At 30.5% G+C, this 15,573-nt stretch overlaps 2 protein-coding genes across 4 annotated transcripts in view; one reads left to right on the forward strand and one right to left on the reverse strand.

Annotated features, from left to right (window-relative positions):
- Window positions 1–7,637: 7,637 nt before the first annotated feature.
- On the reverse strand, window positions 7,638–8,592 carry LOC117174508. Its single transcript, XM_033363691.1, has 3 exons — window positions 8,510–8,592; window positions 7,962–8,409; window positions 7,638–7,876 (listed from the first exon to the last, which is right to left on the reverse strand). Exons 1-2 carry the CDS (start codon window positions 8,526–8,528, stop codon window positions 8,057–8,059), a joined length of 372 nt encoding a protein of 123 aa, XP_033219582.1. The 5' UTR covers window positions 8,529–8,592; the 3' UTR covers window positions 7,638–7,876; window positions 7,962–8,056.
- Window positions 8,217–15,573, forward strand: part of LOC117174507 — a 20,394-nt gene continuing 13,037 nt past the window's right edge. The window contains exons 1-3 of one of the 3 annotated variants that reach the window (XM_033363687.1): window positions 8,217–8,317; window positions 10,267–10,374; window positions 14,028–14,137. In XM_033363687.1, the coding sequence (XP_033219578.1) occupies window positions 14,090–14,137 (48 nt within the window). In that variant the 5' untranslated portion in view covers window positions 8,217–8,317; window positions 10,267–10,374; window positions 14,028–14,089. Of the gene's footprint in view, window positions 8,318–10,266; window positions 10,375–11,408; window positions 11,433–13,986; window positions 14,138–15,573 lie in introns of those variants that run through there. The other 2 variants (XM_033363689.1, XM_033363688.1) reach the window with 2 other exon arrangements.

Here is a 15,573-nt window from a genome sequence, read left to right on the forward strand (position 1 = left end):
CGAATTTTCAACGAAAAAGGAGAATTTTCAAAAAAGAGTTGAATTTTCAAGCTAAAATTTCTATTATTTTTTTAAATACTAGACTTTTATACCCGAAATGATAGGCTTTCAACAAAAAAGTTCATTTTCAACCGAAAATGATGACCTTTCCACCAAATAGTTGAATTTTCAACCAAGTAGATTAATTTTCAACCAAAAAGACGAATTTTCAAGCTAACAATTTGAATTACTCAGAAAATATTAGACTTTTAAACTCGAAATGATGAGCTTTAACAAAAAAGTTCATTTTCAATCGAATGATTGAACTTTCCACCAAAATATGAATTAGAATATTTTAGAAAATATTTAACTTTTGAGGTCGAAAAGATGAAACTTCAACAAAAAAGTTTATTTTCATACAAAAACTTGAATTAAAAAAAAATTAACGAAATATTTGAATTTTCAACCCAGAAATAGACTAATTTGTTACAAAAAAAAGACGAATTTTTAATCAAATACTTACATTTTCAACCTATTACTTAAGTTTTCAATTGAAGAAGATCAATTTTTAGCCAAAAGTGGAATAGTTAAATTTGTAGATGAAGAATTCATTTTCAATAAAAAAGAAATGAATTCTTAACAAAATAGTTATTTTTTACACCAAAGAGATGAATCTTGAGAAAAAATTTGGTTGGTCAATGTAGTTAAACTTTCAACCAATTACTTCGATACTTTTAACTAATTAGTAGTGGAATTTTCAACCAAAAAGAATAAATTCGGAATCAAAAATATAGTAATAGACTTTGCAACATAAACGAATTAAATTACAAAAAAAAAGAATTCTTAATGAGTTTATGCTTATAAGAAAAAGATTAAAATTTCAAAACAAAAAAGTTAAACTCAACTAAAAAGACGAAGTTTAAAAAAAAAATTAAATCGTTAACCAAAAAAGATACATTTCTTTTTAGTTGAAAATTCAACTCATGTTCAAAATTCATCCTTTTTGGCAGAATTTAACTGTTTTTTAATAAAAATTAAAATCTTTTTTGGTTGAAATATCAAATACTACATTTTTCGATCAGACTTCGTCTTTAACGGAATGAAAATCTACTTACCTTGATTGAAAGTTAAATTGTTTTGTTGAAAATTAATTTTTGTTTAAAACTCACAATTTTAATTGAAGATTCGTTTTTTCTATCTATTCCAGTTGAAACTTTAACTATTTTGTTGAATTCTTTTGTTAAATTAATTATTTTTGAATGGAAATGTTTAATTGAATATTCCATCATTTTAGTTAAAAATGCATCTTTTTGGTTCAACATTAATATTTTTGAAATAAAGATATACTTAATTAATGTTTAGTTGAGAAATTTTATTTTATAGTTAAATATTAATATATTCTATAAAAAAATTCGTCTTTTTTAATAAAAATTAATCTTCTTGGTTTAACATTGATCTTTTTCGTTTAAAATTCAACTGCCTTGCAGAAGATTCATCATTATAGTAGATAATTCATCAGTTTGCTTAAAAATTAATTTGTTGATGACTGCAAATTTAACTGTTACCTTTTTGGTTGCAAATTGATCTTTTTTAACTTATGTATGTATATCAGTTGAAAATTCATCATTTTGGTTGTTATTTTTTTTGTTTTGAAAATTAGGGGGTTTAACTGAAAATCAAACTGTTCCATTTTCGGCTGAAAATTGATCTTTTTTACTTCCAAATTTAATTCTTTTTTTGAAAACGTATTATTTTTTTAGTTGAAAAATCGTCTTTTTTGATTCAAATTACCTTTCTGGGTTGAAAATTGATTTTTTTTTGGTGAAAATTTAGCAATTTGCTTAAAAATGTGTACTTTCCAGTTGAAATTCAAGTTTTTCGTTGAGAACTTATGTATTGCATAATCATAAAAATTCTTTTGATTTTATCCTTTTCTACAATAAATTTAAATGAGTAAAATTTCACTAATCACTAGTGAATTTCTAGTTATTCAAGATATAGAGAAAAGAGAGTGAATTAGGATTAGTAGAAAATTACTAAACTTTTAGTAAAAAACCTGTCCTAGGTGCTGTAAGACCTTGTAGTTGGTGGGGAGTCATAAGCGTGTGGGAGAAGGGGGACAAACGGACCTCAGCCTGCATGCGTACGGACATTAGGGTGGTCCAAAAATGCATGGCAAAATTTTTTTGCATGCTAGAGGGCACCGATCCCCCTTCCTCTCCGCATTTTATTCGAAATCCGAGAAAGAAATTCCCTAATTTTTCATTTTTTTATTTTATTATTTTAACAGGTGCCGGTTTTTACTTGAAGTTTTCCATATAAAATGCATGGGGAAAAATCACTTTTTTGAATTTTTAGAATAATTTTTTAGGGTTTGAAAAAATTTGACGGGAAAGTATGGGGGCCCGTAGAGAATTATCCGACGAAGAATTTCATCTATCAGACATATGGGTTTGATACCTCTAACACACCCCCACGAGTATCTGAAAACTACCCTTAAAACCAAAAATGTCAATTTTTCATAAATTGACCTTTTGAACACTGTATTCTCGTATTTTTTTACTTAAAATTATTAATTTTGTCTAGTGTATCTATTTATTATCATTGGCTAATTGATTTTCCATTATTTAAACAAATGAATTTGTTTAAATAATTTTTTTTCTCGATAATTCAATTTTCCCCCTGAAAATTATTACTATTAGTATAGTAGAATATTTATTAACATTGTTCAATCAATGTTTTATTATTTAAACAAATGGGATTTTTCTAAACAATTTTTTTCGAATGTCGTTTTTTCCTTAAAAATTATTACTATTGGTCTAATGGAATATTTATTAACATTAGTTCATTAATTTTAAATTGTTTAAACAAATGGAATTTCTGTAAATAATTTTTGTATTAAAGTGATTAATATTTCTTCAGTGGAATATTTATCAACATTGTTTGATTAATTTTATTTTAAAAAAATTTGTGTATAAAATATTATTTAAATATTACTGATAAATTAATGATTAATTAGTTATTAATTACTACTGATAAATATTCCACTAGACTAACAGTAATAATTTTTATTTAAAAAAAAATCGAAACGAACTCATTTAAACAAATTCCTTTTGTTTAAATAATTGAAAATGAATGACCTAATGTTAATAAATATTCTACCAGACCAATAGTAATCATTTTTAGGGAAAAAACGAAGTAAAAAGAAAATTATTTAAACAAATTCCATTTATTTAAACGATTGAAAATTAATAAACGAATGTCATGGAATATTCTATTAGACTAACAGTAATAATTTTAAGGGAAAAAAAATTCCATTTGTTTAAATAATAAAAAATTAATTAACCAATGATAATAAATATTTCATTAGACCAATATTAATAATTTTAAGTAAAAAAGACCAGAGCACAGTACTCAAAATGACGATTTCCTGAAGAATTGACATTTTTTGTTTTAAGGGTCATTTTCAGGAACTCGTGAGGGTGTGTTAGTGGTGTCAAAACCATATATATGATACATGAAATTCTTCGTTGAATAATTCTCTACAGGCTCCCATACTTTCCCTTCACATTTTCACAAACCCTAAAAAATTATTCTAAAAATTTTAAAAAGTGATTTTTCTCAATACATTTTACATGGGAAACTTAAATCAAAACCGGGACCTGTTAAAATGAAAAAGTAACAAAGTAAAAAATGAGGGAATTTCTTTTTTTGGATTTGGAATGAAATTGGGGGGATCGTTGCCCTCTACAAAATAAAAGCCTTTTTGAGCCACCCTAATGGACGTGGATGAAAGGACCCATATAAACCAGTGGTCGACATGCTCCTGACCAAGTCAGGTAACCCTGACCGGGCTGCCCAATGACCTACTTTCTGGTCAGCTACCTGCGAGCTTGGGCAGACTATCCCTTTTTTCAGGGGTCCTTTATTGGAAAATGGGAAAAATTTTGAGATTAAAAAATTCTTAATTTTGCAATCAGTGATTTTAAAGTAACATATTTGGAATCTACGTATTTTTCCGATTCCAAAAACATGTAATTTGTCTATAAAGGTTGAATATTTAAGAAGTATTTAGTATTAAATTGAATATTAAGCTGAAGTTTCTTGATATTAAACTTCGTCAAATATTTGAGTTTCTTAGGAAAGTAATATATCATTGGAATCAAAAAAATTCGTAGATGTTGATTATGCTATTTTCAAATCGCTAGCTGAACAATTAAAAGATTTTTAACTTCCTTACTTTGACATGCCTCTAGAAAAAAGACCCCTGCTGAAGTAAGCTCACTCACACTGAGGTCCATGAATAGATCGAAAAGTAATAAAAAAAATGAATTCGGGGCAAGCCTGACCATACCTGAAGACTGAACAAAAAGTTTGCCGACCAGTGATATAAACGGGCTCTCCTGGGTGATTTGAAAAGGATCCCTATAAACGAGCTCTCCTGGTATGCATGATTGTAGTATGATAGTAGCCTTAAAGAGCCGAGCTAACACAGGCCAGGAATTCAGGACAGAAATGACCTACGGCCCGCACACCGACCAAGAAACAGCCCTCTGTTGGTATGGTGGCCTGCGAACGAGTAATTACCTCCCCGAGTAATTAGTCTTACTCTTGCATGCGGAGCTTTGCAAGGGCAGACATTTATTTCCCTAGCTAATCGTGTAAAACTGAAAGAAGGAGAAAGGAAGGTGGCGGAGGGGGGAGAGGGTTTGGCCCCTAACGGGTCCGGCATAACCCTTTCCTTCCAATCTGTCTCTCCGGCAAGACAAACTCAGTTCGCGGCTATTCCCAGCTCTCCCGGGAGCTGAGGGATTGACGAAACCTCTGAATGAGGCTATGAAAACGGGAGCGGCAAAGGAGTTCCCCAAAAATAAGTTACGCATCAACTGTTCCCTGAAAAGTAGACTGAAGAGGCATGGGCAGCAGGCTGGTAGAGTAGCTACGGAAGCTGGAACATCCGCTAAAACTACGCCGATAACCAGTACTGATGTGCAGAAGAAAGGAAGGGGCTCAGATAGCACCCCACGGGGGGGGGGGGGGGGGGGATAAGCCTTCGAAGAGGCACAAGGCAGCCCAGCAGCCAACGAACAGGAACTCGTCGGGGGCTGGATTGACAGCCGCTCAAAGGGCTGACCCCTGACGATGGTGGTGACAGATACGAGCTAACCAAACTCGCTGCTCCGTACGGAGCAGTTTGAGCTCTTCAGGGAGGCTATATGGAGAGCGCTCGAAAGAGTGTCCCCAGATCAATGGATAAAAATCAAGACCTCTTACTGCAACAAATGTATTTGTTGCAGCCGATCCAGAGGCTAAAACTTGGCTACACTAGGTTGTCGTCGAGACAAGGCCTCGGAAAGGTGAAGCCCTTAAGATGGGTGGAGTTGAGTTGCTCCAAAACGTGGTGAGCGCGACGGCGTGTTACCCCGGTAAACTGGACCCATCCAATAAACCCATATGTGATCCTCCAGCAGTTTGAAGGATTCAAACCTTAACTTAAGACAGCGTCCAGGCGAATCGTCAGGTACGCTAGGCCTCAGAAAGAGGACACAACGGAAGGAATCAAGCATCAACTAGTTGTGCAAATTCCTGAGTCTCGGATGAAGGCTCTTGCGGTCCTCAAAAATAGGCCGTTCCACCACTTTGGACACGTCAAAATTAAGGTGGCTAGCCAGAGGCAGGAGGAACCTGTCAGTGTACAGGAAGAACGGGAGCAGACCTAAATGACTGCTCCCGGTCTAACCATTACCCAAATTAGCATGCATCACAGCAAAGACGCATATGCAGTTTTTCAGAGGGACATGTCTGCGAGGCACACATGTATCTCATTAATCCATGAATGTTGGTTAGTTCGAGATACAATTAGGGGTTTCGGGAGCGCTGGTATTTGTTACAGGGAGCCTAAAGCCGCCAAAACACGGGCTTGCATACTGGCAAAGGGAGTCAACGTTGCCCCGCTGCTTAAACTATGTTCGATAAACCTGATGGTGATAGTCACGGATCTTTAAAAAATAGGAAGGCTAGTCATGGGATCGGCTTACTTTTCATATGGCAGCGATACCAACCCACCAGTGTAGGTAAGTACACTGGTGGAATATTGCAAGGTAAGATAACTCTATCTTATGCTGGGGTGCGATGCTAATTCCCACCATACTTTGTGGGGCAGCACGAACGTCAACTCAAGAGGTAATGATCTACTGGAATACCTAATCACCATTGATTTAGATATTCTTAATACGGGGACCACCCCGACGCTTCGTAACTCGGTCAGGGAGGAAGTCATTGGCATCACTTTCTGTACCGGTAGTCTTAGAGATAACATCGAGAAGTGGTGAGTCTCAGACAAACGCGGGCCCTAAATGAGCCAGAAATCCAAGAAGAATGGACTGGGATCAGTTTTCCACGGAACTAAGAAGTGCACTTTCAGAGGTGCCCAGGTTAATCAGAGACTTGGATACCCTGGAGATGGCGGCCGATATTTCCACGGAAGCCATCAATTCTATTTATGAAAGTAATTGTCGACTTTCGAAAGTTCGAAAGGCTGAAGAGACACACTGGTGGAATGGGAAACTCGAAGAGCTACACAGGGAAACTAGAGAGAGGTTCAGACGTGCCAGTAATGGCAAAATGAAGGAACTGTGGACCTCATTCACGACGATGATGGACGCATATACAGGTGCAATACGTAAGGCAAGGCAAGAAAGCTGGACCAACTTTTGCACAGACATGCAGAGGAGCAGAGGCGGCTAAACTTGATAAGCTGTTTTCTCGAAATTCGGACGCTATTCTCGGCACTCTGAAATTACGCTGCGGGGGATACTCAGAGTCGGACGGGTATACCGTGAATCACCTGATCAAGACATATTTTCCGGGCTTTAAAAAGTGCAGAGAAGAGCAGCAGACTTCATCTCCGAAGCAACGAAAGTCGCCTGTGGCCCAATTGGGCCCGAAACGGCGGCTAGCCAACAAGATTGTTACCCTAGTCCGGGTCAGGAGGGCTCTGAAGACCTTCAGTCCGTACAAGTCTTCTTGTCCAGATAGCATACATTCAGTATTCTTACAGAGGGCTGCAGAGACCACCATAGGGCCGATTGTAAGACTTCCTAGGGATAGTCTGATGTGGGATATGTTCCGACGGCATGGATGGGTGCGAGAGTAGCCTTCTTTCTGAAAGCAGGCAGAATCGGTTATACTTCACCAAAGGATTTCTGTCCCGTTAGCCTCACAATTCTACAATATAAGAATATGGCCATGCTCCAGTGTGGCTACAAGGTAAAGGAGTATGGCAACAAAAGAAACATTCGTATCTGCTTAGATAGCAGGGCTGCTATAATGCCCCTGAATGGAACAACGACCACGTCGCTAATAGCTTAGAAGTGCTATGAGGCACTGAATAAGTTAGCGACAGACAATCGACTTACTCTGCTTTAGATCCCTGGACACAGCGGCAACAAGGGCAATGAGATATCGCACAGGCTAGCAAAAGAAAATTTTACTGGACACGAGCCAGTTCTAGGTATTTCCAGTAGGTTAGTCACTGAAGACATTAACAGTTGGCTGACAGTATCAGAAGAAACTCAGAATATTTTTTATTCTAATAATAATTATTCATTATTGAAAAATTAAAGAAAACAATTATCCTCAGTTCACACTATACTTGCTTAACACAGAAAAAAGCTGGTGTTGAATTTGTTGCAGCTCAAGCTCCATTGGTCTCCCAATGAGTATTTGAGAGATTTTTTAGTTTCAAATTTATTCCTCTGAACGTAGTTGCATATCTGGGCATCTAGGAAAATGTATCATTTGGAGACTGAATTTTGGTTCATGCTGAGAGTTGTGGATTGCTGAACCGCGCTGTCCCGGCTTTGGTGGTTTGAATGTCATGTCGGTTTTGACTAACCTAAGATTTTGAAATTATACTACTACTAATACTCACTGGTAAATGGTAGAAGATTAAAAGTTAGGTAATTATTATTGTAACTTACTTGCTTCTCAACATCTATATCACCCAAATAACGCCCGACAAAATGCATTGCGCATTTAGAAAAATTTCATTTATTGATAATGTTTATAAACAACGTTAATGTCGGATGGCAAAATGAATATTTTCGGTTGGTCGCGGGAGGCGGCTGAAGAATTGACGCCATAAAGGATCCATCGGCAATATGGGTTCATTTACCATGCCATCTATGCGTATTTTCACCCAACTACAGCCACTGCCCACTTCTAGAACTACGAATGGACACAAACATTGATGACAGACAAATCCAAATATGTAACCATTCTCCACTTCTACTGGAAATCCGATATTAATTGGTAACATTTGAGTCCACCTATTGTGGTAATTATCATACTCCTGGACATTATTAATTAAATCATATTCTGCAATCCGTTCAGGGTGAACTGCATCCTCTTTATGTGGATAAACTAATTCTGAAAAAAAAAACAAAGTATATAAGCATATCATATATATCATTTAACAAAAAATAAATTACATTTTCTACGAAGTAATATAGTGTTTATCTATAATTACCCCAAATGACTGTTAGCATCTTTTTGTTGAAATGAAAAAAAATGATAAGGTTTCTTCAGTTATCGAATTCCACTTAACACTTTTTAACAATTGCGAACAAAGATTTATTGCTAATTGACGCATGGCCCTGAACAAATTTCGTATTAAGTCAACAATTCTGCCGAGAAAAAATTATATTTCAACCTTATCACCTAAGATAACACTAAGATTTAACATGTTCTGACTTTCCTTTGAGGTTAAGATTATTATTACTAACTGATGATTACAAAATGGAATAAAAAGAATAATTTCTTAGACAGAAAAAAATGATTATTATTTATATGATTCTTTATCTTTGTAACTCAAGAAGGAAATAAATTCGCGCAATTAGCATGCGTATCAGAAATTAAATGGGACCGCATTGTTTTCATTTTCTGTAAGAATTATGAAAAATTGTTATAACAAAGTAACATAACGTGATGAGTGATAAATTAATAAATTCGTGACTCATCAGGGTATATTAATTTGTTTGTATTTATAATTATATGGTGCTCATTTCAAATGAAAATTATCATTTTGATCAATTTAAAAATAGAAATTTACAAAAAATACAAAATTATACAAACAATTTTTAAAATGCAAAGAAAAATCAGAGAAATCAAATTTTGTATTTGAAATTGTAATTTTTTCAGCGTGAAAAGGGAAGGGGGTAGTTCCGCTGCACTCTATTCCTTCTGCAGCCTTCTGGTTTTTCATAAAAATTGTCGGCATTATTTTATTTGAAAATTTATGATCAAAAAGTCTTCTATTCATGCATCAACTTTTGATTATGTCGATTAAAAAAGTTTTCCTGTTTGAAACAAATGTTCATATAGATATTATAAAAGAGCATAACTTCTTTACTCTTTAATAAAGTTTATATCAATATTATGGGTAAATCGATTTGACTCTGATGAAGAAATCTTGTCCGTTCTTGCATCGATTTTAAATTAATATTAAATTTAAAATTTAAAATTAAATTAATTTTAAATAAAAAACCATTTTTTTCCAAATATTATTTATTACCATAGCTTCCTCACTCTTGAATAAAATGTATCAATATTAGAAGTCAATCGTTTTACGATATAAGTGGTGAACATAAGCCCTCTAAATTTCATAAATTTATCTGCCACCGTTTTCAAATTATTTTGTTCACAAAAAAGTGTTACATTCACACATCCAATCACACATAAATTTCAAATTTTTCGAAAATGCTACCATAAAAAAGCTTCCTCTTTGAAGAAGCAAAATTGGCGATTTTTAGTTATAATTCAACTTTTTATTTAAAAATGCATGTATTTTATTGAACAATCGATTTTGTCTAAAAAGATTAATCTTATTTGAAAATTAATCTCTTTGTTTGAAAATTAAAGTATTTCAGTTAAATATTCATCATTTTGGTTGAAAAATCATCTATTGCAGTTTAACATAAATCATTTTATTTCAAAATTCATGATTTTAGTCGACATTTTTGTTTGTTTGGTGGTAAACTAATTGCTTAAAAATTTGTCATTTTTATTTGAAATTCAACTTTTTGGTTAAAAATTTATCGAGGTGGTTGAAAATTTATGTATTTTATTTAAAAAACGATTTTTTTCAGAAAATTAATCTTCTTGTTTGAAAATTGATCTTTTTGGTTGACAATTCAAGTATTTCAGATAAATATTTATAATTTTAGTTTAAAATTTATCTTTTTGGTTAAAAATTCAACTATTTGGTTAAACATTTGTATTTTTTAGTTCAAACTCAACTTTTCCATTGAAAATTCATGTGCACGGAGAGAAGTTTGGTAGAGCCGCTCACCCAACACGTACTATAGCGCCCACATTTCGAAGCTGCTGATCTGCGTAAGTTCGGGGTAACCAGTGCCACGAATGTGAGGCAGACGCCAAACCAAACCGAAGTTCAGCGATTCTCTCACAACTAGCGCGACGGGTTTAACTACATTCTACCGGTGTCTTTATTTGAAAAATCTATTTTTTTCTAGAAAGTTAATCTTCTTATTTGAAAATTAATTTTTGTTGTTCAAAATTCAAGTATTCGTGTTAAATATTAATTATTTTAGTTATACAATTCTCTTTTTTGTTGATAATAAAACTACATACCTTCTTGGTTGGAAGTTAATATTTTTTGTTAAAAATTCAATTAATCTTTTTTAGTTAAAAAATTAGCTATTTGGTTAAAAACTCTTCTATTTGTTGAAAATGCAATATTTTTATTTGAAAAGTTAGATTTTAAGTATAAGAACAAATACAAATTTATTTGAGTTATTGTTGATGGACACTAGATGGAAATTCAAGAAATTATTATTTATGTTTTTATTATTATTTAATTATTTAGTTAATCAATGGTGCTAATATATTTAAGAATATCGCATGATATAATTTGTTAAAATTTTCTAATTTAAACATATAATATATCGAATCCCTAGAAACTGAAAAAAGATTATTTATAATAAACTCGCGAAACTCTATATATATGCCGAGTCGATTATTAAAAAAAATGCAAAACATTTGAATGGCTCCCTACTATTAATAATCACACCCTGAAAAAAAAACTTGAGATACCTGGAAAAAACCTGGAATTGTTACGGAATTTTTTTCTGAACATTTACTGAACATTTAATACTGAACATTTTAGTTTTTTAAATCATACGAAATTTAATATAAAAATATGGAACCACCCTCTATGTCTCCTGAAAAAATAAAACCCTAGAAAATACAATTCAGTAATAATAATTAGTATAAGTATTTAGAAAAATAATATAAAATATTGTAGCAAAAATTTAAAAAATTAAATGAGTGGGTGCGGCCATCGAGAACTAAGCAACCCCCGCCCCCACCCCCCAAATGTGGATCAATACTCGCCGGCTTCTTCGCTCTTCTGCCCAACGAAGCCGACGACGGTGAGCTTTGCAAATTTGATAATAAAGCAGCATCATATATTCAAAATTGAAATTTTAATTTATCACATAATTTTATCATTTTTGCATTTTCCGCTCTTTTGAGTGATTTCTGAGTCCTACCTCTATCCAAAGAGTGTTGCTTTTTTATCCCACGAAATGGAATTTCATTTGTACGTTTGCTTTTCCATGTGTTCCCGTTTCAATCGCGACGCAAAATGAACATACTGTGGTCAGAATTAGTGGTTTTTCTTTCCGGAATTGTTATTTTCGAATAAAGTGATTTAAAAAAAAGACTGTTTGTAGTAAAAGTTGAGTGAAAGAAAATATAGTGTCAGAAAACTGACTCAATCTAACTGGGGATTGACGCCGGCATGCATTTTTCTCGACATTTTTCTACTTTTTTAATTAATTTGATTTATTAAAATAGAGAAGTTTTAAAAAATATACTATTATACAATTATAAAAAAGGTATTTATATGATTTATTTAAAAACGTTGTTACTGTTTTTCTTGGACAATGTATGTGGTTTCACTGATTTCTATAATAACTAAATAATTTTGTTTAGAATTAACTAACCTATCGTAGAAATGTTACAGATTTAATTTTTGTCTTGTTAAGAAAAAATTAGGTTTAAAAATTGAAAGACCTGCAATTGTCAGGGAATTTTTATAAATCAGGAAATCCCTGGAAATATCATAATTTTTTTTAATTAAAAATTTTAGTTATATACGAATGTTTTTTATTTGTTTAATTAGGTTGATATTTTACTTAAATCTTCAACTATTTGATTGAAACTACATAGATTTAGTTGAAAAGTAGTCCTTTTTGGTAGAACATTAATCTTCTTGGTTCAAAATTCAACTGCTTCGTTAAAAGATAGACTCTTTTCTTGAAAATCCGTTTTTTTTTGTGTTAAAAAAATATTTTTAACGAAAATTGAAATATTTTGTTGAAAATTAATTTTTCAGTTAAACTATTTTTTCACGTAAAATTTAAATAATTAAGTTCAATACTACATTATTTTAATTACAAATTATTCTGTTTAATTGAAAATTAATTTTTTAACTGAAAATTTACCTATTTCATTTTTTCTTAAAAATTTAGTTGAAATTTAGTTGAAAATTCGTCTTTTTTTGGTAAAAAAAAAATATCTTTTTTTGTTGAAAATTCATCTTTTTGGTTAAAAGTTTTACTATTCCAATTGAGGATTTATAATTTTCATTGACTATCCACCTTTTTGGTTAAAAATTCAACTACTTAATTAAAAGTTAAACTCTTTTGTTAGAAATTCATTTTTTTCTTCGAAGGCTCATCATTTTAATAGAAAACACATCTCCTTAGGTGAAAATTTAATAGTTTTCTTGAAAAACCGGTTTCTTTGAAAAAAAAAAACGATTTTTTATACTGAAAATGGAACTATTTCAAGTGTAAATTGAACTATTTTGTTGAAAATTCATCTTTAGTTGAATTTTTTAAAGCAAATTGAACTAATCAAAGTCAATTTTTCATCATTTTAGTTAAAAATTCATCTTCATAGATGAAAATAAATTTTTTAAATACTGAATTTTTACCTATTTAATTCTTGCTTAAAAAATTGAATTAAAAAATTATTTGAGTTCTTTTTTTTGTAGAAAATTAATTTTTTAAACTGGCGGTTTAACTTTTTCAGTTGACGATGTAACTATTATGTTAAAAAATTCATTTTTTGCATGTTCATTATATATTTATATTATTTTGTTTTTAATTTTTTAACCTGAAATGGTACCTATTCAGTTTTTGCTTAAAAATGTATCCTTTTTAGATAAAAATCAATGTATTTTGTTGAAAATTCGTCTTTTTGGTAGAAAATTAATCTTCTTGGGTGAAAACTCAACCTTTTATTTGAAAATTTAAATATTCCAGATGAAGATTCGCCATTATAGTAGAAAATTAAAATTAATTTTTTTAATTTAAAATTTACCTTTTCCATTTTAGGTTCAAAATTTATATTTTTGAAGTAGTTAATAATTCAGCTATTTGTTTGCAAATGCATAATTTTTGTTTAAAATTCAAGTCTTTTTTTTTATTACATTTTAAATTTAATTTATTTTAATATAGTATTCAGATTAATTTTTTCGTGTTTTTACAAGGCTTCTACTCACCTAGAAAATATCTTTTATTTAATATGCTAAATATACACTTAATTTTAAGTAAATTAAGATGAAGTATTTGTTTTAATGAATATTCAAATTATGGATTTTAGGAACATATTGACGAAATGATTCATTCTAAATTAAACATGATAATTAAATCCGTAGAAACTTGCCACAATAAGAAATTATTTAACCTTTAATAAAGTTACTTGCGCGAAAGAAAAGTAATTATTGTATTTAAATATGTTATTTGTATTTATAATAAACTTGCGTAATGATATACATATTTCGAGTCGATTGTTAAAAAAAAAAACGAAGTATTCTGGAATTGTCATAGAATTTTTTTCCAGGATTTGAATAGACACTCTGATTATGAATATTAGATTTTTAAATAATATATTTCTTTGGTTACAGTTTGGATAGGTGTTTGATTTAAAGCTAATCTCATCTCTTTGACGAATAGATTTTTTCGAGAATCAAAGTCATTGAAGTAAACGTCAGTGAATTTTATACAAAAATTCAATCATGGCTTCGAAGGTCCTCGTGAAATTACCAACGGTCCCATTTCCACAAGTGAGCAGTTTTCTTCTTTAAAAAAGGATTTTTATGACTAATTATACAAATCTGTTAAAATTTTTTTGATGGAATCATAAAAATATAATATTTGTATTTATTGATAGGTGGAGTTATGTAAACAATTTTTTAATTATAAGATAGAGACTGGTAACGATTTATAAAACTGAGCCTGTTACCAGAATTGTTTATCTGAAATTCATAGTGTGGAACTTATTAAGTATTGATTTTCAATTTTAAAGATTTAAAGTATATTACGCTCTTTAGTTGAAAATTAATTCTTTAAACTGGAAATTTACCTATTTAATTTTTGCTTAAAAATTTAGTTTAAATCTAGTTAAAAATTCATGTACTTTGTTGAAAATTCGCCTTTTTTGGTGGAAAATTATTATTTTTTTAAATTCATATTTTTTAGTCAACAATTCAAGTACTTGGTTAAAAGTTAATATATTTTGTTGAAAATTTTTTTTTTAGTTAAATAATTATTTGTGCGTAAAATTTAAACAATTATGTCCAATATACCATCATTTCAATTAATATTCATCTTTTTTGTTAGAAGATTATTCTTTTTTTGTTAAAAACTCCACTATTACAGTCAAAAACTTATAATTTTCATTGAAAATCCATCTTTTTGCTTGAAAATTAAACTATTTGGTTGAAAGTCTTTTTTTTTTAATTCCTTTTTGTTTCAGTTCATAATTTAAATTGAAAATTCATCTATTTGGTGAAAATTTTAAACATTTTCTTAAAATCCGTTTTTTTTAATCAATGTTTTTTAACTGAAAATTGTGGTATGTAATTTTTGGTTAAAAATTTAGTTTGGATTTAATTAAAAAATTCATGCACGTTGTGGAAAACTTAAATTTTTTTGTGAATTTTTTTTTAATTTATCTTTTTGATTTAAAAAATCAGTTATTCCAGTTGAAGATTTATAATTTTCATTGACAACCTATTTTTTTAGTTCAATAATTTTTTTACGTAATCAATCCATCTTCTTTGGTCGAAAATTCAAATACTTGGTTAAAAGTTAAACTTTTTTGTTAAAAATTCATTTTCGTTAAAGGTTCATCATTTAAACTGAAAATTAATCACTATAGATGGAAATTTAATAATTTTCTTGAAAATCCATTCTTTTGCTTGAAAATAAAATTTATTAACTGAAAATTGAACTATTTTGTTGAAAATTCGTTTTTTAGTAACAAATTTTTGTTCACGTTAAATTTAACTAAGTAAGTTAGATGTTCTATAATTTTAGTAAAAAATTCATCCCTTAATTAAAAGTTAATTTTTAATACTGAAAATTTACCTATTTAATTGTTGTTTAAAAATTGATCTTTTTATTTGAAAATATATATTTTTCGTTGAAAATCCGCCTTTTTGTAAAAAATTAAACTTCTTGGTTGAAAATTCATCTTTTTGGTTAAAAAAATTTATTA

Source organism: Belonocnema kinseyi, chromosome 6, assembly GCF_010883055.1.
Source record: "Belonocnema kinseyi isolate 2016_QV_RU_SX_M_011 chromosome 6, B_treatae_v1, whole genome shotgun sequence".
Lineage (NCBI taxonomy): Eukaryota > Metazoa > Arthropoda > Insecta > Hymenoptera > Cynipidae > Belonocnema > Belonocnema kinseyi.